Source organism: Equus przewalskii, chromosome 10, assembly GCF_037783145.1.
Source record: "Equus przewalskii isolate Varuska chromosome 10, EquPr2, whole genome shotgun sequence".
In the NCBI taxonomy this organism is placed as follows: domain Eukaryota; kingdom Metazoa; phylum Chordata; class Mammalia; order Perissodactyla; family Equidae; genus Equus; species Equus przewalskii.
This window is the reverse complement of record NC_091840.1, coordinates 1,226,237-1,246,129: the sequence shown is the minus strand read 5'-3', so window position 1 is coordinate 1,246,129 and position 19,893 is coordinate 1,226,237. Positions and strand designations below refer to the sequence as shown.

At 63.0% G+C, this 19,893-nt stretch overlaps 4 protein-coding genes across 13 annotated transcripts; 2 read left to right on the top strand and 2 right to left on the bottom strand.

Annotated features, from left to right (window-relative positions):
* Positions 1–414: 414 nt before the first annotated feature.
* On the bottom strand, positions 415–4,575 carry CENPX (centromere protein X). The gene is made up of 5 exons (XM_070559642.1): positions 4,452–4,575; positions 1,718–1,769; positions 1,474–1,527; positions 1,119–1,207; positions 415–993 (listed from the first exon to the last, which is right to left on the bottom strand). Exons 1-5 carry the CDS (start codon positions 4,479–4,481, stop codon positions 979–981), a joined length of 240 nt encoding a protein of 79 aa, XP_070415743.1. The 5' UTR covers positions 4,482–4,575; the 3' UTR covers positions 415–978.
* Positions 4,576–4,699: 124 nt separating this feature from the next.
* LRRC45 (leucine rich repeat containing 45) lies at positions 4,700–12,908 on the top strand. Of its 7 annotated transcripts, none has more exons than XM_070559627.1 (17): positions 4,700–5,321; positions 5,871–5,932; positions 6,339–6,409; positions 6,754–6,872; positions 7,133–7,261; positions 8,256–8,368; positions 8,724–8,782; positions 9,085–9,162; positions 9,445–9,580; positions 9,656–9,733; positions 9,828–9,939; positions 10,070–10,140; positions 10,571–10,663; positions 10,969–11,061; positions 11,608–11,778; positions 11,852–11,999; positions 12,253–12,908. In XM_070559627.1, the coding sequence occupies exons 1-17, from the start codon at positions 5,102–5,104 to the stop codon at positions 12,447–12,449; spliced, it is 1,950 nt and encodes a 649-aa protein (XP_070415728.1). In that variant the 5' UTR covers positions 4,700–5,101; the 3' UTR covers positions 12,450–12,908. The 7 variants fall into 7 exon arrangements, with proteins under 7 accessions (XP_070415728.1, XP_070415727.1, XP_070415726.1 ...); XM_070559626.1 differs by having other exon boundaries at positions 11,605–11,778; XM_070559625.1 differs by having other exon boundaries at positions 6,694–6,872.
* A 188-nt stretch (positions 12,909–13,096) lies between these two features.
* On the top strand, positions 13,097–16,136 carry RAC3 (Rac family small GTPase 3). Of its 3 annotated transcripts, none has more exons than XM_070559640.1 (6): positions 13,097–13,630; positions 14,221–14,292; positions 14,502–14,619; positions 14,751–14,813; positions 15,269–15,428; positions 15,634–16,136. In XM_070559640.1, the coding sequence occupies exons 1-6, from the start codon at positions 13,596–13,598 to the stop codon at positions 15,762–15,764; spliced, it is 579 nt and encodes a 192-aa protein (XP_070415741.1). In that variant the 5' UTR covers positions 13,097–13,595; the 3' UTR covers positions 15,765–16,136. The 3 variants fall into 3 exon arrangements, with proteins under 3 accessions (XP_070415741.1, XP_070415740.1, XP_070415742.1); XM_070559639.1 differs by having other exon boundaries at positions 13,391–13,630; positions 15,580–16,136; XM_070559641.1 differs by having other exon boundaries at positions 13,391–13,630; positions 15,269–15,432; positions 15,634–16,133.
* A 1,418-nt stretch (positions 16,137–17,554) lies between these two features.
* Positions 17,555–19,888, bottom strand: DCXR (dicarbonyl and L-xylulose reductase). Of its 2 annotated transcripts, none has more exons than XM_008520425.2 (8): positions 19,382–19,888; positions 19,211–19,308; positions 18,544–18,698; positions 18,408–18,450; positions 18,233–18,332; positions 18,072–18,136; positions 17,862–17,979; positions 17,555–17,728 (listed from the first exon to the last, which is right to left on the bottom strand). In XM_008520425.2, exons 1-8 carry the CDS (start codon positions 19,431–19,433, stop codon positions 17,625–17,627), a joined length of 735 nt encoding a protein of 244 aa, XP_008518647.1. In that variant the 5' UTR covers positions 19,434–19,888; the 3' UTR covers positions 17,555–17,624. The 2 variants fall into 2 exon arrangements, with proteins under 2 accessions (XP_008518647.1, XP_008518646.1); XM_008520424.2 differs by having other exon boundaries at positions 18,072–18,157; positions 19,382–19,537.
* Positions 19,889–19,893: the final 5 nt, after the last annotated feature.

The window sequence follows — 19,893 nt, the reverse complement described above, 5'->3', positions numbered from 1 at the left end:
TGGCCTGAGGCTGACCTGCTTGTCCCTGGCATTGCCTCACGTCAGTAGCAGAGGCTTGATGGCTGGTCTCCAGGTTCCTCCCACCCTGCACTTCTTGGTCCTTGGCACCAGCATGATCCCTTACCAACAGACCCTGCCCACACCAACATTCCTGGGCATGCCTGCCAGCCGGTGGCAACCCCACAGCAGCCCCATGGCAGGACCGCCACTTCCAGGCGAGCAGCCGCGTGTGTGAGGGCTCCGATTTCACAGCCCTACTGCAGCCCGGCCCACGGCAGGACACTCGCACATGCCACTTGTTATCTTGCCTTTTCTCAGAGCTTTGCTTTTGTCCTACCAGGGTGGACAGAGGGGGCAAGTTAGGCTTTGAAGCAACTTGAATTTGGGTGATTAATGGCAACAAGGAGGCAGTGCCTGGGAGAGGCAGCTTTGATTTATTGATGTTGCTTTGTGAGAACAAATTTATAGCTCAGGGAAGCATCTTCAGAGGGGAATATCAAGTGGTTAAAAGGTTACACACTAGCTTTGATGTCAGGGTGGCAGGACTGCACGCAGCTTTGCTTGTTTGTAGAAGACACACAGGTTACCTGCTCTGGTGGGCTGGTCCCGGCTTCTCCCTCGGCACCTGCTTCCCGAGGACCCAGTGCTTCTCGCACACTGGCGGGTGCTCAGCTGCCCCAGGAGGCACAAGGGGTGGGCACGTGTCATGGTGCCAGACCCCATGGGCCTGGTTCCCCACACAGGCCCCCCATCCCCTCAATGACCCCCTATCCGCTGCATCCGGGCTGTTGGCAGCAGGGCAGAGAGGATGCCAGGAGGAGAGATGCATTTGCTGGGGCCTGGCCCATCTTCGGGGCGGGAAGAGAATCTCGGGGATCAGCAGCACCTTCCCTGCCTGAGGTCAGAGGCCACAGAAGACATGTGGACACGGGGCTTGGCCATGACTTGGACAGGCAGCCGCAGCAAGCGTGGAAACCCCTAGAAGTCTAGAAGCTGTTGGGGAGAGGAGTGCTCAGAGCCTCATGGGCACCAGCCCACCCCTCACTTCCTCTGCCAGGCCCTGCTCCTGGAGGGCAGGACAGAACAGGCATGCTGCCCCCTCTGCCGGGCCCACCTACCAGCTGAGGCAGCACTTTCTCCAGCTGGTCCACGTCCACGCGGGCCAGGTCCTCTGCCTGGGCCTGCCGGATGCTGCGGATGGCTGCCTCTGCCGGGACACAGGAGGGAAGTGAGAGGCAGACAAGGCTGGGGGAGCTTGAGCCCCACACCACCCTGAGCCTCAGCCTCACCCATCCCCGTGCCAGCTGGCAGCTCAGAAGATGGAGGTTGTGGCCCCTGAAACACAAGTTTCCAGGACACAGACCCCAGGTGCTTGTGGGAAAAATACATGTCTTGGTTTCCCCATAAAAAATGCAAAAGGCTCACGAGCCCAGGTTAGACATCAGAGGAGGCTGCCGGGGTCCCTCAGCTCACCCACAACAAAGATCTTCAGCAACTCCGCCATGAGCTGCAGTGCGTCCCCGCTGACTGCAAGGTGGAGGGGAGCAGGTTACAGGACCCCTGCCCTCTCCCTGTGCCCTGGTCAGGGGCTGCAGTTCCACCTCCCACTTCTTTCCTCACCACTTCTGACCTGGCTCATCCTCCCGCAGGTGACCCCCAGCCCTCCACTCCCAGCAGCCCCCCGAATCCTGCTTGCTTCCCAACTGGTGTCACACACCTTTGGTCTTGTCATCCTTAAAGTGCAGGTGCAGCAGCTTGCTCACCAGTTCCTGGGGGGATGGAGGGGCGTCAGCGGCCCAGTCGCCCTGCTCCCACCCCTCTGACTGCTGCAGACCCCATAGGCATTTAGTTCTGGACGGGATGGGGATGGAATTTCCAGATGGAAATGCCCTCTGCCGATGGGGCCTCCCCTAGGGTGGGGGACTAGGTGGTGGGGAGAAACCTCCCTGTGGATGCTTCCAGGACCAGAAATAAGACACAGGTGGTGGGCAGGTGGGAGCAGCCCAGGTGCCTGCCTGGTGTTCTCCGGGGCTCCAGTCCTTGTGGAATGCAGGGCAGTCTTACGGCCCCAGCCTCAGGGGCCAAAGTGCTCTCCCCTCAAGGGGCTGGTCAGGGTGGACAGGGGACAGGGGGACAGAACCCAGGCATATCTGCAGGACTTCCCGATGGACAAGGATGGGACAAGGACAGGTCCAGGCCAAGATTCCTCAAGGTGGGGGCTTAAGCCTCCAAAGGATGGTGCCACTCTGCAGAGAGAGGGACTGTGGGCGGGGAGGGGTTTTGGGATCCAGGGACTCAGGAGTTCAGCTTGAGTCATGTGGAGTGAGAAAGAAGCATGAGGCATCCAAGCAGAGTGGTCAGGTGGGTGCTGGAGCTGAGAGAAGGGTCTTCCAGGATGTTGGAGCTGGCCATGAGGATTTGGGAGGTGGCAGGATCTGGGTGAACCAAGTGAGGCTGCTGAGGGCAGGGACCAGCCAGAAGAGGCTGCAACCGAGGAGCCAGCAGAGCGCCTGGGGCGTCGGCAGGACAGCAGTGGCAGGAGCCCAGAAATGGAGTGTAGTGCAGGGAAGGTGAGCTGGGGGCCAGTCAGGCCTCAGGCCTTAGCCACGGGAGGTCGCACTACCTTGCCCAGCGCAGCTCAGCAAAGCCCAAGAGCGGAGTGGAGTGGACACACGATGGGTCCAGGCTCAGAAGGGTAAGAACTTGCCACCTGGTCACTTGGGGAAGCAGTCACTCCAGGAAGCAGCCACAGCGGCCTTGTCCTCCCAGTTGTAACTGCATGAGCTTGTCGCCACCTGCTGGTCATTTTTGCTGCTTACCAGGAGGGTACCACAAAAGACCCAGAAGGCTCTACTGCGCCACCTGCCCCTGGACCCACAGGAAGCACTACATCAGCCAGGCTGCTGTAGGGGAGGCTCCTGCGCCGGGCCATGGCAACATCTAGCACCAGCTGGGAGTGGTGGTTCCCTAAACAAGTGACTCGAACTCACAGAGGACAAGATGGGACCTGGGATGTGTTCAGCCTTTGCCCCACTGCATGCGGGCACCACGGCCCCTGCCTCCCTAATATCCTCAACTAGGACAGCCCTGGTCATAGGTTATGACCACAACCCCACTCTGGCCAGAGCCCTCGGGGTGAGGACTCCAGAGCTGTCCAGGTTGGCATGATGGAGGCCAAGCCCGGTGCTCCCCTCTCCAGCTATTACGATGGGTGGATTCTCACCACCACCCTTCTAGGTCGCCTCAGGCTCAGTGACTTTCCCTTTTAGATCACGGACTCCTTCTGTGCCGGGGCAGAGCCACGATCCTGGGTGAAAAAGGAGAAGCAGCAGAAAGGGAACCAAAGAGAACTCCCCTGAGCTTCTGCAAGGCTGAAATTCCCACATGGGACAAGGAAGTGATCATGAGGGGCTGAGCCCCTCTCTTCCTCCCCAGGTCACAAAGACCCACAGGCCCTCCTGGAGAACCTTCCTGGTATCAAGTGCTCGGTGCTTCCTAATCTTAGGGCAGAGCAATAAAATGAGACTCAGAAACCACTCACAGCCTGCAGGGTGTGGGAGCCTTCCTACCCACCCACCCACTCACCCAGAACGCCCTGGGGCGGGGCGTCCCGGAAGCAAATGGAGAGACTCTAGAGTCGGGTGGCCTGGGCTTGACGGTAGCCCTGCCTCAGTTTCCCCACTGGCAATGGGGATGGTACTAACCCATCTCCTAGGGTGGGTGAGCATTACATGGGTTAATCTATGTCAAGTGTATGTAACAGTGCCTGACTGGGCTAGGGTGTTACTAAGAAAGCACTTGGAGAGCCATACACAGACACACATCAGACAGCAGACAAACAGACGCTGTCGGAAACGCAGTTCGGCACAGGGCTCGCGGGATATAGGACTGGCCAAAAGGCAGCTTTAGATTACACAGCCAGACTGACTGTCAGCGAGCCGGGCAGAGGGGCACTCTACGCGAAGCGGTTTAGGGAGGTGCCGTGGGATCTCTGAGCATGGGGTGGCGGGGGGAGCCGGCGGTCCCCTGAACACGAAGCGGTTTAGGGAGGTCCCGCCGGATTCCCGAGCATCAGGGCGGGGCGGAGGGCGGTGGGCCCGGGCCCTCTCTGAACCCCCTGCATTTCCGCCGCGGCGGCACTCACTCCTGCCCGGTTTCTGCAGACCCGCTCCCTCGTGCCCCAGACCAGGTTGCCTGCCTGGTCTTCTGCCACCGGCCGTGGGACCCCACCCACGGGGGGCGAAGGGCGCGCAGAGTGGGGGTCGTGGCCGGATTCTGGGAATGGGCCCACCCTGGAAGGCCCCAGCCCGCAGCGCGAGGGATGGCTCAGGGCCTGCACGTGGGTCACTCGTGGGGCCAGACCGCAGTGGCCCCGCAGCCCCTCGTCCACGGGCCGGCGACCTCCCGCTTCCCGGCCCGGCACCCCCCGTCCGCCCCTCCGGCCCTCTCACTTTCCGGAAGCCGGCGCCGGTGCCCTCCATGACCGCCGCCCGGGTGCGCGCCCTCCGAAGCCCCACCCCCGACCCCCAGCCAATCAGTTCGGAGCGCGCCCTCTGCAGCCCCGCCCCGCCACTCTCGAATGGGACCCGAGCGCGCGCTGCCTCGGCTCCTCGGACTGGCGGCCCGCAGCGCGCGCCAGCCCCTTCGTCCTTATTGGCCCGCGGCGAGAGCCCCTCCTCCGCAAAGCCTCCTGGGAGTTGTAGTTCTCGGCAGCCCTTCCCGGCGCGCCCTGCTCTTCCTGGATACTGAAGCGCCGCGGCGGCCGCGTAGGCCCGCGGCGAACGAGAGGGGGTCCCCGGCGCGAGGGCTGGAGCCTGGGTCCGGGGTATGTGCGACGCCCGGACCGGCCCTATCGCGGGAGGCCCTGTCCCCGAAGGGCCCTCCTCCCCGGGCCCCTGCTCGAGCGGTCCCCAGGCCACTTCCCGCCTAGAACCAACTCCACTTGCTCGTGGTTGCTGGACTGGGAGGACTTACGGTCGTTGCGCCTCACGCTGAGCTGCCGGGCTCTCTGTGGACCCCGGGGAGAGGAGCTCCCGGCCCAGCGGCTCCCAGGGAGGCCCGTCTCTGGAGCACCGGAGGGAGCCCCGCTGGCGCCGGGGACATGGAGGAGCTCCGGCGCTCCTACAGCCGGCTGTGCAAGGAGAGCGGGGCCGAGCCCCAGGAGGGTGTCCTGCAGCAACTGCACGAGCTGCCGCGGGGCCGGCTGGACCTGGCCACACAGAGCCTGACGGTGGACACCTGCAGGGCCCTGGGCAAGCTGTTGCAGAAGGAGGCACTGCTGACCCAGCTCGTCCTGAGTGACTGCATGCTGAGCGAGGAAGGTGGGCATCCGAGGGCGGGCAGGGGCCAGGGAGCCCTGGCAACTTCAGAGTCGGGGTTGGGGTCAAGCCGTTTGCCTCAGGGCGGCCTCCTCTTGCTTTGTTGGCACCGCTGCCCCATGGCTGCACACGCCCGGTCCTCGGCAGCCTCCCTCCAGGAGAGAGCTCTTCCGTCCCACCTGATCACTTCTTTGCGAGGTTTCTCCTCTTTTGTGCTGTAGTTAAAGCAAGCAGCAGCGTCCCTTCTTAAACCTGGGATGCAGGGCAATTTCTCTTAGTAACGAGCAAGCCTTAGCGTCCCCTGACTTGGGCGTGCCTCAGTGTGCTGGTGAGCAAGAGGGTCAGCGGCCTGGCTCCGCACCGGGCAGAAGCTGCAGAGTTTCAAACCTGACACGGCAATGGGACGACTCATTTCCGACATGAACCCTGACCAGTGGGGGCCACTGGGACAGTCGTCCCTCCCCTTTGTCTGGGGAGCTGACCCAAGACGGAGCCCACAGGGAAGGGCTCAGGCCACCAGAGTCAGAGAGTGACCACCCTACCCCCTTACAGGGGCCACACTGCTGCTCCAGGGGCTGTGCACCAACACCACTGTGCGGTTTCTGGATCTGAAGGTGAGTGGATGTGCACTCAGGGGTGTGCCACCTGAGCATGTGGGGCAGGGGGATGCCTGTGTCCCAGCTATGGGGGGGGTAGTCTGCCCAGTGGCCAGAAGCCGAGGCTGTAAATGCTCTTGCACACAGGGCTCCACTCCATTTTCCGATGGTCTCCTGCATGTGTGTGGGTGTTCTGAGGGCAGGAACAGGAGTTCCAGAGTGTTCATGTGAGCACACTGATCGAGCCCGCACCAGGGGGCCCACTATGGTCAGGGAAAGCAGTATCTGAAAGGAGCCGCACCTCTGCCCAGAGCTTGCAGCCTGGCCTCACCTACCACTTGACTAGGCCCTGTGGGGTGTGGACCTGGTGTTCAGAGCCCAGTCTGGTGGACGGGGAGTGACTGCCTGCCTCTTCCTGTCCTAGGGTAACAACCTTCGAGCCGCAGGGGCCGAGGCTCTGGGAAAACTCCTCCGACAGAGCAAGTCCATTCAGAGGTAAGGTGGCCGTCCAGCCTCGCCCCCGAGTCCCCTCTTTCTCTGCATGGTTCAGGGTTGGCCCCAGAAGACATGGTTCTGCAGCCTGAGAGAGTTCACTTCTTCAGGCCATTTGTCCATGTTTCCAGTCCCCTAGTGGGGAGTAGGCAGGTATAAGTTACTCATGTGGCTTCAGCCTTTCTGCCAGAGATCCTCAAGCCTCTGCCCCTTCTCAAGCGCCCCTCCACCCCATGGGAGCAGGGTGCTCCTTGGCGCCACGCACCTCATGTCCACCCTTCCTGCAGCCTCACCCTGGAGTGGAACAACCTGGGCACGTGGGAAGACGCCTTCGCCACCTTTTGCAGGGCGCTGGCCAGCAATGGCAGCCTGCAGCAGCTGGACCTCCGCAACAACCAGATCAGCCACAAGGGCGCGGAGGAGCTGGCCCTGGCCTTGAAGAGCAACGCCAGCCTCCAGCAGCTGGGTGAGGCCACCTGTGCTGGCCCTCTCTCCCAGGTCCTACACCCCATTGCTCCCTCAGCCCTCCTGCTGCTTCTTTCGTCTTCTCCTGAAAGCGGAATCGAGGGAGTATAGCGCTCTTGGGGAGGAGGGGCATGCTGAGTGGGGCTCCTGCTCTGTTGGTGACCACAGAATACTCTCCCCGCAAAAGAGTACCCTCCCCAGATCCGGGCTAGGCCAGCCCTGCCAGGTGCATTCTGTCTGGTGACACGGGTTTCCTTCCAGACCTGCGCTGGAATAACATCGGCCTCCTGGGAGGCCGGGCCCTGGTGAACTGTCTCCCCAGCAACAGAACCCTGTGGAGGCTGGAGCTGGCTGGGAACAGCGTCCCTGGCGACATCCTCAGAGCTGTGGGTATGGGTATACCGGGCTGCCGGTGGCTTGCTGTGTTTGGAGCAGGGCATAAAGCTGATTCCCTCTGACAGAGGCCCAGCCACCGAGGCAGGGGTGGCTCAGGGCTCGGGGCATGTAAACGCATAATGATGGCAGCCTAAATTACAAATGGAGAGAGGGAGGGCGAGGAAGAGGGCGCCACGGGGAGGAAAGGGCAGTGAGATGGAGTAGCTACTGCCCGGAGCTGCTCTGAGCGCCACCATGTGTGCTCAGTTGGTTCTTAGACCCAGTGAGGTGGACGGTCACCCACTTCACAGAGGAGAAAGCTGAGGCAGTGTGGCTCAAGGCCTTGCCCTGATGACTGTGCTGCTGCCTCAGGTAGCCTAGCCACAGCTGGAGAGGGGCTTCTCAGCATCTGCCCTCCCTGTCACCTGGAGTTCATGGCCGTGCGTGTGAGCCGTGTGAAAGTGGGGCCGCCCAGCCCGAGCTGCCTTTGCTGGAGCCATGGCCACTACACACTCCCTCAGTGACCCTGACACCTCGGCCTTGGGACTGGCTGAGCACTCTCCCACTCCCCATGGTTCTTTGTCCTGCCGAGAGTGCCAGCTACCTGAGGGCCTGAACTTGGGCTGGGATCCTGCTTGGGGTCACCACCTCCTGCTGGATCTGCCTGACCTGTGACATCTCTGACTTCTTGGTTCTTGGCCCTGCCTCCGGGTCACCCTAGGATGGTGCTCACCTCTTGGGGCAGTCGAACAGCCTCCCCCCACCTCTCCCCATGTGTATGCCCCCTGCACCAGGCATCTCCTGGGCTCCTGGCCCCACTGTTGCCCAACGCCCGCCCGTGCTGAAGCTCTTCACCTCCTAGTGCACTGGGGGGTGTGCAGTTTGCTTTGTGGGGTGAGACATTGCCTTACACAGTGTGGATTCTTGGGCGACTGGCTTCCGGGTGCAGGGCTGGGCCAGCCCAAAACTGAGCAGGTCCCCTGGTGGACAGCTTGGCTCCTTCCAACAGAACAAGCCATGGACCACAACCAGGACCGGCAGACCACCTTCCGGGAGAACCAGGCCCGTGCCCATGTGCTCAGCAAGGAGATGCGGCACCTCCGGGAAGAGAAGTCCAAGCAGGTGAGGACAGCACAACCTCCGAATGCAGAGCTGCGCCCGCCCTGGCCCTGCCCCTGCTTAACGGGCGAAAGGACCCCTAGGCCCTGTGCCGGGAGCATCTTCCCTTCCTCCAGGGGCTGGAGCCTCTCCGAGCCAACACGCAGGGCAAGATGCGACCTCTTTGCTTGACTCCCCTGGCCAGTGGGCAGGCTTCCCACGGGGGCTCTGGGGCCCCTGTGCCGAAGCTGTCCTCTCTGGCTGAGGCTGAACCCTTTGTCATCCTGCTGCCTCGGTGGGTGTCTGCTGTCCTTTCTGCCTCACTGGGGGGAGCAGGCAGGCTCCAGGTCCTGACAGGGCTGTCTGGCTCTGTCCCCAGTTTCTGGACTTGATGGAGACAATTGACAAGCAGCGAGAAGAAATGGCCAGGAGCAGCAGGTGAGCCCAGCCCCAGGGCTGCAGGAGGCAGAGCTGTGGCTCAGTTGGGGTGCGAACGGTTTGGATCCTGGCTCTGGCCTTGGAGGTGACCTCACTTGAGACTTGTGACCTGCCCACGGATGAGGTCATAGCGTGTGCTCCTGAGAAAGTTGGCTGGAGGACTAGAGGCTACGCAGAGCACTTCTTGGCCCAGCACCTGGGGTGCTGTAGAAGCGTGAGGAACAGCTGCTGTTACCAGGGCCAAGGGGGCCCTGGTTTGGGGTTTGGGTTTGGGTTTCTGGGACCCTCCTCTCTGCCCACAGGGCGTCAGCAGCACGTGTGGGGCAGCTTCAGGAAGCCCTGAATGAGAGGCACTCCATTATCAATGCCCTCAAGGCCAAGTAAGTGGGGGTGGAGGGGCAGCTTCAGAACACCTTAGAGATGTGCCCACAGGGCAGAGGAGGGTGGTACAGACAAGGATCCAAGTCCCCAGTATATGAAGGAAAGATGGGAAACGGCTGGGATGGTAACCTGGGAAGGCTTCCTGGAGGAGGCGAGCACTAGCTGGGGTGAAGAGTGGCTTGACAAGAGTAAGAACAGCAAGGCCTTTGCAAGGCTCGAGGTGGGGCCGGGCTGGGGCTCACAGAGGGCCTGGGGTGGGGCTGGCCCTTCCCCCCTTTCAGGCTACAGATGGCTGAGGCCACTCTGGCGCTGTCGGAGCAGAAGGCCCAGGACCTGGGGGAGCTCCTGGCCACTGCAGAACAGGAGCAGCGGAGCCTGGTGCAGAGGCAGGCAAAGGAGCACAGGCTGGAGCAGCAGGTGGGCAGGCATGGGTCAGGCAGGGGCTGCATGGTGGCAGGGGCTGGTGGTATCCTTGCCCCTTCTCACCCCCAGGAAGCTGCAGAGCGGGAGTCTAAGCTCCTCAGAGACTTGTCGGCTGCCAACGAAAAGAACCTGCTTCTGCAAAGCCAGGTATGGGGGTGCGGGGCCAGATGCCCCAGGAAGCCTAGGGCAGGGACCGCGGGGCTAGGGCTGAAGCTTCCCCCTCACGGCGCTGGCTCTCCAGGTGGACGAGTTGGAGCGGAAGGTGAAATCTCTGCAGGAGCAGCTGTTCCTGACCAGACAGGAGCTGACCAACACGTCGGCCGAGCTGAAGATGCGGGCTGTCCAGGCCGAGGGTGGGCGTGCGCAGGCCTGCCACTGAGGGGCCTGGAGACCGGAGCCCTGGGCCAGGGGAGGATGGGGAACCTTGGGAACGAGGAGACCCCCAGAGGAGTCCCACCCACGCTCTTCCTCCTGGGCTTCTAGAGCGCCTGGACCTGGAGAAGAAGAGGTCTCGACAGAGCTTGGAGGACTCAGAGCAGCTGCGTTTCAAGGAGGTGCCTCATGTGTTGTGTCACCTGGCCTCTTGCTTTCCCGGGCCTCCACCCAGGGCAGGCAGACGCTTCAGTGTGGCATGGTGTCCCCAAAGCACACCCCTGGCTGGGCTCCCTCAACAACCTTGGGCTGCTGGATGGCGGTTCTTTGCCGGCCCTGCTAGATGCCAGCCCTGCTACCTCCAGACCAGGCTCGAGAAGGGATCCCGACCGCACTAGGGCCACAGCGCAGGCTGCTGTGTGCTCCATGCCACCTGGGGTGTGGTGCTGGGATGTGCCTTCCATTGTTCCTTCCTGTGAGGCCACTTGGGGCAGCCAGTTCTTGGAAGGAACAGGGTCCCCAAGATTTACCTGCCTCCCAGGGTGGGGATCCCATAGGGAGAAGGCTGAGGAACCAGCCTGCCAGCCCCTTCCCCGCCCCACACCTGGGCAGGTGGAGCACATGACTCGCCACCTGGAAGAGAGTGAAAAGGCCATGCAAGAGAGGGTGCAGAGGCTGGAGGCTGCGCGGCTGTCCCTGGAGGAGGTGAGAACACGCTGGCTGGGCACTGGGTTCTGCCCTCCCCTGGGGTACCCCTGCTGTGGTCTCAGAGCCTCATCAGGCCCCGCTTTGGGATCCTGTGAGGCCAGAGGGACTTAGTAAGGTGGTACAAAGGCTCCTTTGGCTATGGAAACTGCCTAATGAATGAAGCCCTCAGGAGGCTGGTGGAGGGGTCATGTCTGTCTCATCCCATTACCCCCCACCCCATGGTCAATGGCTGGGTGGGGCCAGGAGGGGTCCCTGGGCCAGGGCAGGAAGACAGGCCCAGTGAGTCACTGTCTGCGGTGCAGGAGCTGAGCCGAGTGAAGGCTGTGGCACTCAATGAGCGTGGCCAGGCTGAGGAGGAGCTCATTAAGGCCAAGAACCAAGTTCGTTTAGAGGAGGTGAGCCCATGGCCCAGCACCCACCAGGGGGCGAGGCCTGAGGGACTGGTGTGAGCTGCCCGGGAGGGCACATCCTGCGGGGCTGAAGCGGCAAGACCAGGGCTGTCTGTTGGCTCTGTAGGGGGAGACAGGGACAGGAATTCCAGGGGTACAAGGGGTGGGGAGGAGTCAGAGCAGGACAGTTGTCCTCGTACCATGTCTAGTCCTCCACCAAGAGCCACCCTGCCCTGAGCTGTGGGAAGGGGTCTGGCCCATCAGTGCAGCCTGTGACTGCATGGCTGAAGGTGGGGGCCAGAGGGCAGGATGGAGTTGGCCTGGGATATTGAGGAGGGGAGCCCAGGAAGGATGCTCCCCGAAGGCTTGTTCAAGTTGAGCCCGTTCAGAACAAGATAACTAGAGCAACAGAGTGGTTTCCACGTTGCAAATAAAAGCTCCTCTCGGTCCAAGGAGGTGGGTCACTCATGTGAGCTCAGGGCCACATGTCAGAAACAGCAGGCAGGCCCTGAGCCCCCTTGTGCTCACCAGCCCCTCCTGTGCCCACAGCAGCAGCGCCTGGCTCACTTGGAGGAGAAGCTGCGGCTGCTGGCACAGGCGCGGGACGAGGCTCAGAGCACCTGCCTGCAGCAGAAGCAGACGGTGGCCGATGCCCAGGCGCGAGCCAGCCAGCTCGGCCAGCAGGTGGAGGGCCTGAGGCGGCGCCTGAAGGAGCTGCAGCAGGTAGCCGGGACTTTGAGGGCTCCTAGGGGTGCCCCAGTCCCCCAGCTGCCATCTCACCCCCCATGCCTGACAGGAACTGAGCAACAAGGACCAAGAAAGGGTGGCTGAGGTGACCAGGGTGAGAGTGGAGCTACAGGAGCAGAACGGCCGCCTGCAGGCCGAGCTGACGGCCCAGGAAGCTCTGAAGGAGAAGGCCGCGGCCCTGGAGCGCCAGCTCAAAGGTGAGCTGAGCTCCAAGCCCCCCATGCCATCTCTGTGGGGCCTTTCCTTCCTGGATCATCGAATAGGTGGCTGGGCTGGAGGGCTGAGGTGGGCCTGGTTTCAGCTCCGAGAGGTGCTGGCACGGAAAGCTGAATGTGTCTGCATGCAGGGGACCGTGAGAAAGCCCCGCACCGCCCCTCTGCTGGCCTCTGGAATGGCCCGCACCCACGGGGTGCCCAGAGCCTGCTCCTCACTGAGCTCCCTCCCCTGCAGTGATGGCGAGTGACCACCGGGAGGCGCTGCTGGACAGGGAGAGCGAGAACGCCTGTCTCCGAGAGAAGCTTCGGCTCAAGGAGGCCGAGATCACGCGGATCCGGGACGAGGAGGCCCAGAGGGCCAGCTTCCTGCAAAATGCTGTCTTGGCTTATGTGCAGGGGTCTCCCTTGAGGGCCCTGAGCCCCCAGAAGTGAAGGGAGGCAGAGACACTGCAGGAGCCGCAGGAAGGTGGCATGTGCGTGATGGCCGTGTCCCAGCCCTGCCCGTCTCTTCCTGCCAAGGGACAGGCCCTCAGGCACGGTTGGCGGCTTAGGCAGGGTCTACAGCTGGTGACTTGGAAAATCAGCACCAAGACCAACGGGCAAGTGGGACCACGGCAGCTTCCCACGGGCAGGCCTGGCTGCCCGGGCTCAGAGCCCAAAGGGCCAACAGGGCCCAAGCGGCTAGCGCCCCAGCCCCTTCCCGACTCTTCTCGTCCCCATGGCAGGGACTGATACGCCTGAGAAAATGTACCCATGATGGAAAGGAGTGTGGGGGAGGGGAGCCGGAGCTCTCCCAGCTCCGGCCACGTGTCACCGCCGTGAAATGGACGGTGAACGCACACTGACCGCTCCCCAGTCTGTTTGGAAATACAAAACTTCTGCACTCTGTGATACCTTCTGGGCCCTGCCTTTCTCCCACATTAGCCTGTGCTCCCAAGCCGCAGGAGACCCGGTGCTGGGGCCAGGCAGGAAAGACCCCCCAGGGTGTGGCTGGGTCGCCCCTCCTAACTGACAGCTGCCGGGTGGGGACAGCAGAGGCACTGCAGCAGACAGGGGCGCCCTCTGGTGACCTCAGACACCCTTTTCACCGGCCGGCTCCAGGTGGAAGGTTGGTGGTGGGGTGGGGGGCGTCTCAGCCCCTCGGTGGGCCTTGGGAGCGCTCTCCCTAGACACCACGCACACGCAGACCACCCCACGTGCGCCCGACCAGGGGGTGGGGATCGGCTGCCTGCGCTTCCACTGCCTGTTGGCGTGGGCCACAGGGGCGTCGGGGAGCCCCCGCGCACCGGGTCCTGCCCCTCACCGCAGCTGGAGCGCTCCGGGGCTCAAGGACAGGCTGGGGCTGCCCCGGGTCCCCGCCCCGCACCAGATTTCTCTGGCAGGCGCGTCGGCCCGGGTTGGGGGCGGGCCCGCGCCCCCCGCCGGCCGCGCTCGGCTGTCTCCGCGCCCGGCGCTCGGCGGCGCTCGGCTGTCTCCGTCCGCTCGGGTCTGCGCTCGGCTCCGGTCCGCGGCCGCTGCGGCGCCGGGCATTTCTCCGCAGCTGGGCTCGCGGCCGCGCCCGCCGCCCGGCCCGCGCCCATGCAGGCCATCAAGTGCGTGGTGGTCGGCGATGGGTGAGTGCGCGGCGCGGAGGCCGTGGGCCCGGCGGGGGACGCGGCGCCGGGGACCCTGTTCCGGCCGGGCGCGTGGCTCCGGGGCGCGGCCCGGTTCGGGCGGGGCGCCCTTGCCGCCCTCCGCCCGGTCCGCGCGCGCCTCGGGACCGAGCAGGGGCGGGAAGCAGCGGTGGGCCGGGGGCGCGGCGGGCGGCGGGCGGCGGGCGGCGGGCGGCGGGGCGCAGGCCTGCAGCCCAGGCCCACCTGATGCTGCCTGGCCGCCTGGCCTCCCAGTGGGTGGGGCCAGGCCTCTCACCTGGACTGGACCCCCAGCGGCTCCTGTCCGCCGCTGCCACCCTTCCCGGTTGCCCGGAACTCTGCTGCCCTGCCTGGGGCTCTCGCCCCAGCCCGCACAAACCGCTCTGCGCACGGAGGAGACCCGCCTGCCATGGTCCGCCTTCTCTAGCGCTAGGTCGTTGTGGTTGTGCCGGGCTGGGACCCCTGTCTCCACCCCAGGCACCCTAACTGGGCCTGTGGCTCCGTGGGAGGGAGCTGGGCAGAGGGCTGAGGCACAGGGCCTGGGACAACATGGGGTCACCCTCTGTCCACAGCGCCGTGGGGAAGACCTGCTTGCTGATCAGCTACACGACCAACGCCTTCCCGGGAGAGTACATCCCCACTGTGTGAGTGACCACCCTGTGGGTGGGTCCAGAGCTGGCACGTCAGAGGCCTGGGTGCTTGTGCATGGGGCTCCCGTGGGCTTTGAGGTCAGGCCCAGGTGGCCCTGGTCACCAGAGCTTCTGGGGTGGGGCCAAGCTGCCTGCAGAATTTCAGTTTTGTGCAGCCTGAGAACCCGAGATGTGGGCTGACCTTCCCCGCTCTATTCCTGCAGTTTCGACAACTACTCTGCGAATGTGATGGTGGATGGGAAGCCGGTCAACCTAGGGCTGTGGGACACTGCTGGGCAAGAGGACTACGACCGGCTGCGGCCACTCTCTTATCCCCAGACTGTAGGTGACCACAGGGCCAGCCCCAGGAGCTGGGTGGCTCGGGTGGGCCCTGAGGTCCTGATGTCAGTGACAGGGGTCATTTGGAGCCTCCTTGACCCCTCTCCTTTGGGCGCCCCCACCTTTCTCCTCAGGACGTCTTTCTGATCTGCTTCTCCCTGGTGAGCCCGGCCTCCTTTGAAAATGTTCGAGCCAAGGTAGGGCAGGGCTGGAGGGAGTCTGACTTTGGGGAGGGGTTTCCCAGAGGCCTCGCCCTGACAGGGCAGGGGTCTCTTGTGTGAAGATCTTAGACAAGCAAATTGTCCTTTAGAAGCAGAGGACATGCTTGATGTGCTGGGTGTAGGCTCTGAAGGTGGCCCTGGGGAGGATGAGGGGCAGGGGTGGAGTCCGGGGGGTGAGCAAGGCTCTCAGAGAAAGGAGGGGCCCTGACTGCGAGACCCTGATAGGTCTTGAAGCTTGCTTCCTGGCTGGGTATTTTTGTCCTTGGTCATTTCCCTACCAAATCCAGTGGCCACTCCGTGAAGCAGGAAGGGCTAAGTGTGGGTCTAGGGGCTGCGAAGAAGGGGCCCTCAGGAGCCATGGCCTGCTTTGGGCCAGGCTGGGGAAGAAGTCCCCAAGGGGTAGAGGTCAGAGCCTCTGTCCACTGCCACAGTGGTACCCAGAGGTGCGGCACCACTGCCCCCACACGCCCATCCTCCTGGTGGGCACCAAGCTGGATCTGCGTGACGACAAGGACACCATTGAGCGGCTGCGGGACAAGAAGCTGGCGCCCATCACCTACCCACAGGGCCTGGCCATGGCCCGGGAGATCGGTGAGTGGGCGTGGGGGAGCAGGGAGGTGTGCTCTTGGGGGCACAACGCTGCCCCCTGCTGGCCCCCGCCTTTGCTGATCCCGGGTCCCACTCCCTACCTCACTGCCCCCTCTCTCTCTCTGTCCTCCCCCTTGCTGACCTCCACCCTCAGTGTCCCCCCACCCTCGCTGCTCCCTCCTCACTGCCCCCTCCCTCGCTGCCCCAGGCTCCGTCAAGTACCTGGAGTGCTCAGCCCTGACTCAGCGGGGCCTGAAGACAGTGTTTGACGAGGCCATCCGCGCTGTGCTCTGCCCGCCCCCCGTGAAGAAGCCGGGGAAGAAGTGCACAGTCTTCTAGAGCCGGCTTCTAGAGGAGCAGCCCCGCCCCCACCCGTGTCTGCTGTTGTGTTGAGATGTTTGGTGTCCCTAAGTCTGCTGTGGGGAAGTGATGGGGAGGGAGGAGCATGGGGACGGGTCTGCCACTCCCGGGGGCGGGGCTGGGGCGATGGGGTCCGTGGGCTCTGCCTCCCCTTTCTGGGGGCCGCTCCAGCCTCCCCTGGCTCCCACGGGAGGCCGGGAGGGAGCAGGGTCTCCCTCAGGCTGCAGGGGCAGGTCCAGGGCAGCCCCAGGACGGGCTTCCCTCTGGGGGAGGTTGGGGGTTGGTTCTGTCCATGGGCCCCGGGATGGGGCGGCCCCTTCTTATTTTATACAATAAACATTCTCCAACATCTGGCTGTCTTGCTACCTGCCCCGCCTCTGTCTGCCCGTCTACCATCACCCCCCAGCCACAGGTATGGGGCGGCATGGGGTGGAGGGGATGAGCTTGACCCCACACCCTGGGCAAGAGGAGAGAAGAGCTTGCTGAGCTATTTCAGGCTCCAAAGGAGCTGACCCAGAGGAAAGGGGGAGCAAGTGCGTTTAGCTCTTCTGGATGAAGCCCCTTGTGCTGCCTTTGGGTCTCTGGGAGGGGCACACACAGGGGAATCAGGTGACCTCTGCTCATGCAGCCCCCCAGGTGTGGTTGGGGACAGTCTCCATCAGGTCCCATGGAGCACTATGGAGCCCGGGGCCGGGCTGGGGGACCCTGAGCTGAGTACTCAAGAAGAGAAGTCGTCAGGAGGAAGGGCATCTAGGCAGAGGGACCAGGGTGGCTAAAGGTGTTGAGGTCAGGACAAGAGTGCTGTGGAGACACACAGCCCAGCCGAAGGCAGAAGTGGGGGCACCAGGACTTCAGTGGAGGTCGCAGGGCACCACTCCAGGCAGACACGTGACCTGAAAGCCACACTCGGCTCCCTCCCTGTGGTGTGCAGAGCTGGCTCACATTGGATCGGCAGAGCCGACGGCTAAGTCTTAAGGAATTTTGCTAGCTGGTTGTTAAACAGCCATTATTAATAATTATATAAACTTAACAATTAGTTGTATTAAAAACAATTAGCAAATAAAATATATCACTTCCTAATTATTTTTGTACATATTACTATCATCTATGCTTTTGGGGTTATTTACCCCTACCTTATTTACCTATCTGTGGTAGGGATACCATATAAAGGTGGGAGTATATACACCCTGGAAATTGGCAGATTCTACAGCTGGGGCTTGACTTAATTGTCTAGACTTAAATTGAAGGAAAAATGCAGATTAAACTTCAATGTGTTGTGTCTGTACTCAGTCCATGATGAACAACTCAAAAAGTTGAAGAAATCTTCTTCCAGCATTTGAAAACTATCATCTGACTCAGCAGAGAAGTCACTCAGGTCATTGACAATACTGAAATGCCAACTCAGATCTCCCTATTTCACTTTTCTCTTTCTCATTAACTTCAAAGAATATCGACCAACATTCATGTCAGAATTTCAGGCACAGAGCTGGTGTTAAAAACTCCACTGCTTCCACCCCAGAGGCCTCTGGACAGGGCCAAAGGTCATCCTTGGTCAAATTCCCCACGCTCCTTCGGACCTGGCTTTCTGGAAGGTCCCGCCTCCCAACCCCTGCCGAAGGCTTGGCGAGGTCTGAAAATCTGAGGCATAGGAGCCAGGCTGCCACCTGGTCTGGGGTGGAAGTTGAATGGGTGTCCTCCTACCTGGGACTACAGCCAGCCTTGAGCTCTATATTTTCCATCCACCTGCCAGCAACCTAGAAATCAGTGTGTAGGCTGGGCAGAGGAATCACATTTATTGGAGGGATGGTGGGGGCAGGGCTGGGTGTGGGTGGAGGAGGATCAGGTGGCTAGGAAACCCCCATCAACTGGCAAGGTGCAGCCCGTGGTCATGCTGCTCCGGTCACTCAGCAGGAAGAGGATGGTGTCCACCACATTCTCCACCTCTTTGGACGGGGTGGGGGTCAGGGTGTGGGTGTAGATGAAGGGGGCTGCCTTTCACCCTTCCCTACCGCCCCTCACCCGGGCAGGCATAAGGGCTACAGCTGCAACTCCCAGCTGGGCTCCCACCCAACTCACCAGCAAACCTCCCAAGTGGAATGCGGTCCAGCATGGGCTTTCCCTTCTGGGGGTCACTCCAGTTGGCCCGGCCCATGGGTGTCATCACCACTGTAGGGTTCACTGCATTCACCCGGATCTGCACCGGGACACGCAGAGGGTCAGAAAGGTGGGCTGGGGTGCCCTGGGCAAGGTGGGCTGGGTGGTGGGAGGCACCTCAGCGGGGCTCACCTTGTGTGGCCCAAGCTCCAGAGCCATCACCTTGGTCAGCATGTCCATAGCACCCTTGGTGGAGCCTGTGAGGAGAGATGGCATGCCTGGAGCCTGGGCTGGCTGCAGGCTGGGCGACGGGGGCGGGGGCGGAGGCCAGGGTACAGCTTGGGCTCACGCACAGTAGACGCTGTGGTTAGTCAGTGCGCGCTGGGAGGCCTGGCTGGAGACATTCACGATGGACCCCTGGGCTCCCCGAGCTATTAAGCCCTGGGCCACGATCTGGAATTGCAAAGGGAGCATGAAGCAGAACTAGCGTCACCCTTCAGTTCCCATCCTGTCCTGAGGACAGCTCACCTGAGACACCTGGATGACAGCCCGAAGGTTTATGTCGAACGACCTGGAGGCAGATGGACAGACCGGGGTCAGGGACTGGGGCTGCTGCTGCAGGGGACAGCACTTCCCCCCTAGGTTCCTTCACCCGCCAGCTCACGTGTCAATCGCCTCCTTAGTGACTTCCAGGAAGGGCTGAAGCAGTGCCACGGCGGCGTTGTTCACCAGCAGGTCCACAGGGCCCACTCCGCCCAGCGCCCGCTCAGTGGCCTCCCAGTCACCCAGGTCCACGCACACGGGCTCTATCCCGGGGCACTGTGTGTGTTGAGTGGTGGGGGTCCAGCTACCAGAGGCTCCATGCCCAAGAAGGGGCACAGCTGGGCCACTGCCACGCCAGGGAGGGGGCCTGGATCTGGGTGACCTTTAGGCTCGATCCGGGGAGGGGTTAGGGGTCCCAGAGGAGCCTTCCACCTTCTCGCGGCTGCTAAGTGGGGGGGGGGGGGGGGGGGGGGCGGCAGTTACCGCAGCCTCTGGGCCACTGGGCAGCTCAGGGCTTCGGGAACAAGAGCCTGGCCCCGCCTCCAGCCAGTCCACCTCCTCCCTGGGTCCTAGCGCCTCTGCCCAGGGCCTGCAAAGCAGCCAGGCGCTTCTGCCTCTCTCCAAGCCCAGGGGGCGTCACAGTTGTCTCGGCCACTCGAGCACCCACGGAGGCCCCGCGCCCTGGGAGGGGGTGTTGAGGGTCCTTGGTGTCCCCAGCGCCTGGCTCCCGCGCGTGCAGGGCCCGCTCCCGCCCGTCGCCCGCTGCGCTGGGGCAGGGCGGCGCCTACCTCGCGGACCAGGCTGTCCAGGTCGGCCCGGGTCCGGCTCACGGCCACCACCTGCACACCCGCCGCGTGCAGCGCCTGGACCATGCTGCGCCCGATGCCTGCGGGGAGCGCAGCTCAGTGCTGGCGCCCCTCCCCGGCCGCCCCGGCCACCGCCCCCGGCCCCCGGCCCACCTTTGCCCGCTCCGGTCACGAGCGCCCGGCGGCCCGCGAGCCCCAGCTCCATGGCGTTGCGGTTAGGCCCTGCGCGCCGCGACCGCCCAACTGCGAGCCCGGGATTGCAAGAGGCCGCCGGGAGGGCGCGGGGCGGGGCCAGTCGCGGGGCGGAGTCCTGGCGGGGGGCGGGGACACCCACAGAGAGGCCCCGCCTGCAGGGGCGATTGGCCGAAAGCAGTGGGCGCGGCTGGGGCGGGGCAGGCGGGGTCCGCGCTGGGCCTGGGAGCCGGGTGTCTCAAACTGCCCGCTGGCGACCCAGCAACCCGGCGTGAACTGGGTCTAGCGGCTCTTAGCCGGCATTTCTTCCCTTCCAAGAAGAGGATTACGTACTAACATGGTAGTTAATACCAGAAAGAACGTGTAGCTACACGTGAAGCGGAGAACGCAATGCTAACATTTCTGTTTTTGTTTCTGAGAAGAGTTTGGCAGAAAGGATGGCAGGCGCCCCTGCCCCAGCCCTGGGGTGGCTC

Bases quoted from the DNA above. Each gene is read 5' to 3' on its own strand.
- CENPX (XM_070559642.1), bottom strand. From the start codon at position 4,481: ATGGAGGGCACCGGCGCCGGCTTCCGGAAA. The intron at 1,770-4,451 runs GTGAGAGGGCCG...CCATCCCCCCAG, and splicing joins CCGGCGCCGGCTTCCGGAAA to GAACTGGTGAGCAAGCTGCT. The intron at 1,528-1,717 runs GTGTGTGACACC...TCCACCTTGCAG, and splicing joins TAAGGATGACAAGACCAAAG to TCAGCGGGGACGCACTGCAG.
- LRRC45 (XM_070559622.1), top strand. From the start codon at position 5,102: ATGGAGGAGCTCCGGCGCTCCTACAGCCGGCTGTGCAAGGAGAGCGGG. The intron at 5,322-5,870 runs GTGGGCATCCGA...ACCCCCTTACAG, and splicing joins CTGCATGCTGAGCGAGGAAG to GGGCCACACTGCTGCTCCAG. The intron at 6,873-7,132 runs GTGAGGCCACCT...GTTTCCTTCCAG, and splicing joins CGCCAGCCTCCAGCAGCTGG to ACCTGCGCTGGAATAACATC.
- RAC3 (XM_070559639.1), top strand. From the start codon at position 13,596: ATGCAGGCCATCAAGTGCGTGGTGGTCGGCGATGG. The intron at 14,620-14,750 runs GTAGGTGACCAC...CTTTCTCCTCAG, and splicing joins CACTCTCTTATCCCCAGACT to GACGTCTTTCTGATCTGCTT. The intron at 14,814-15,268 runs GTAGGGCAGGGC...CCACTGCCACAG, and splicing joins TTGAAAATGTTCGAGCCAAG to TGGTACCCAGAGGTGCGGCA.
- DCXR (XM_008520424.2), bottom strand. From the start codon at position 19,433: ATGGAGCTGGGGCTCGCGGGCCGCCGGGCGCTCGTGACCGGAGCGGGC. The intron at 19,309-19,381 runs GTGGGCCGGGGG...CGCTCCCCGCAG, and splicing joins CGTGACCGGAGCGGGCAAAG to GCATCGGGCGCAGCATGGTC. The intron at 18,333-18,407 runs GTGAGCTGTCCT...TTGCAATTCCAG, and splicing joins CTGTCATCCAGGTGTCTCAG to ATCGTGGCCCAGGGCTTAAT.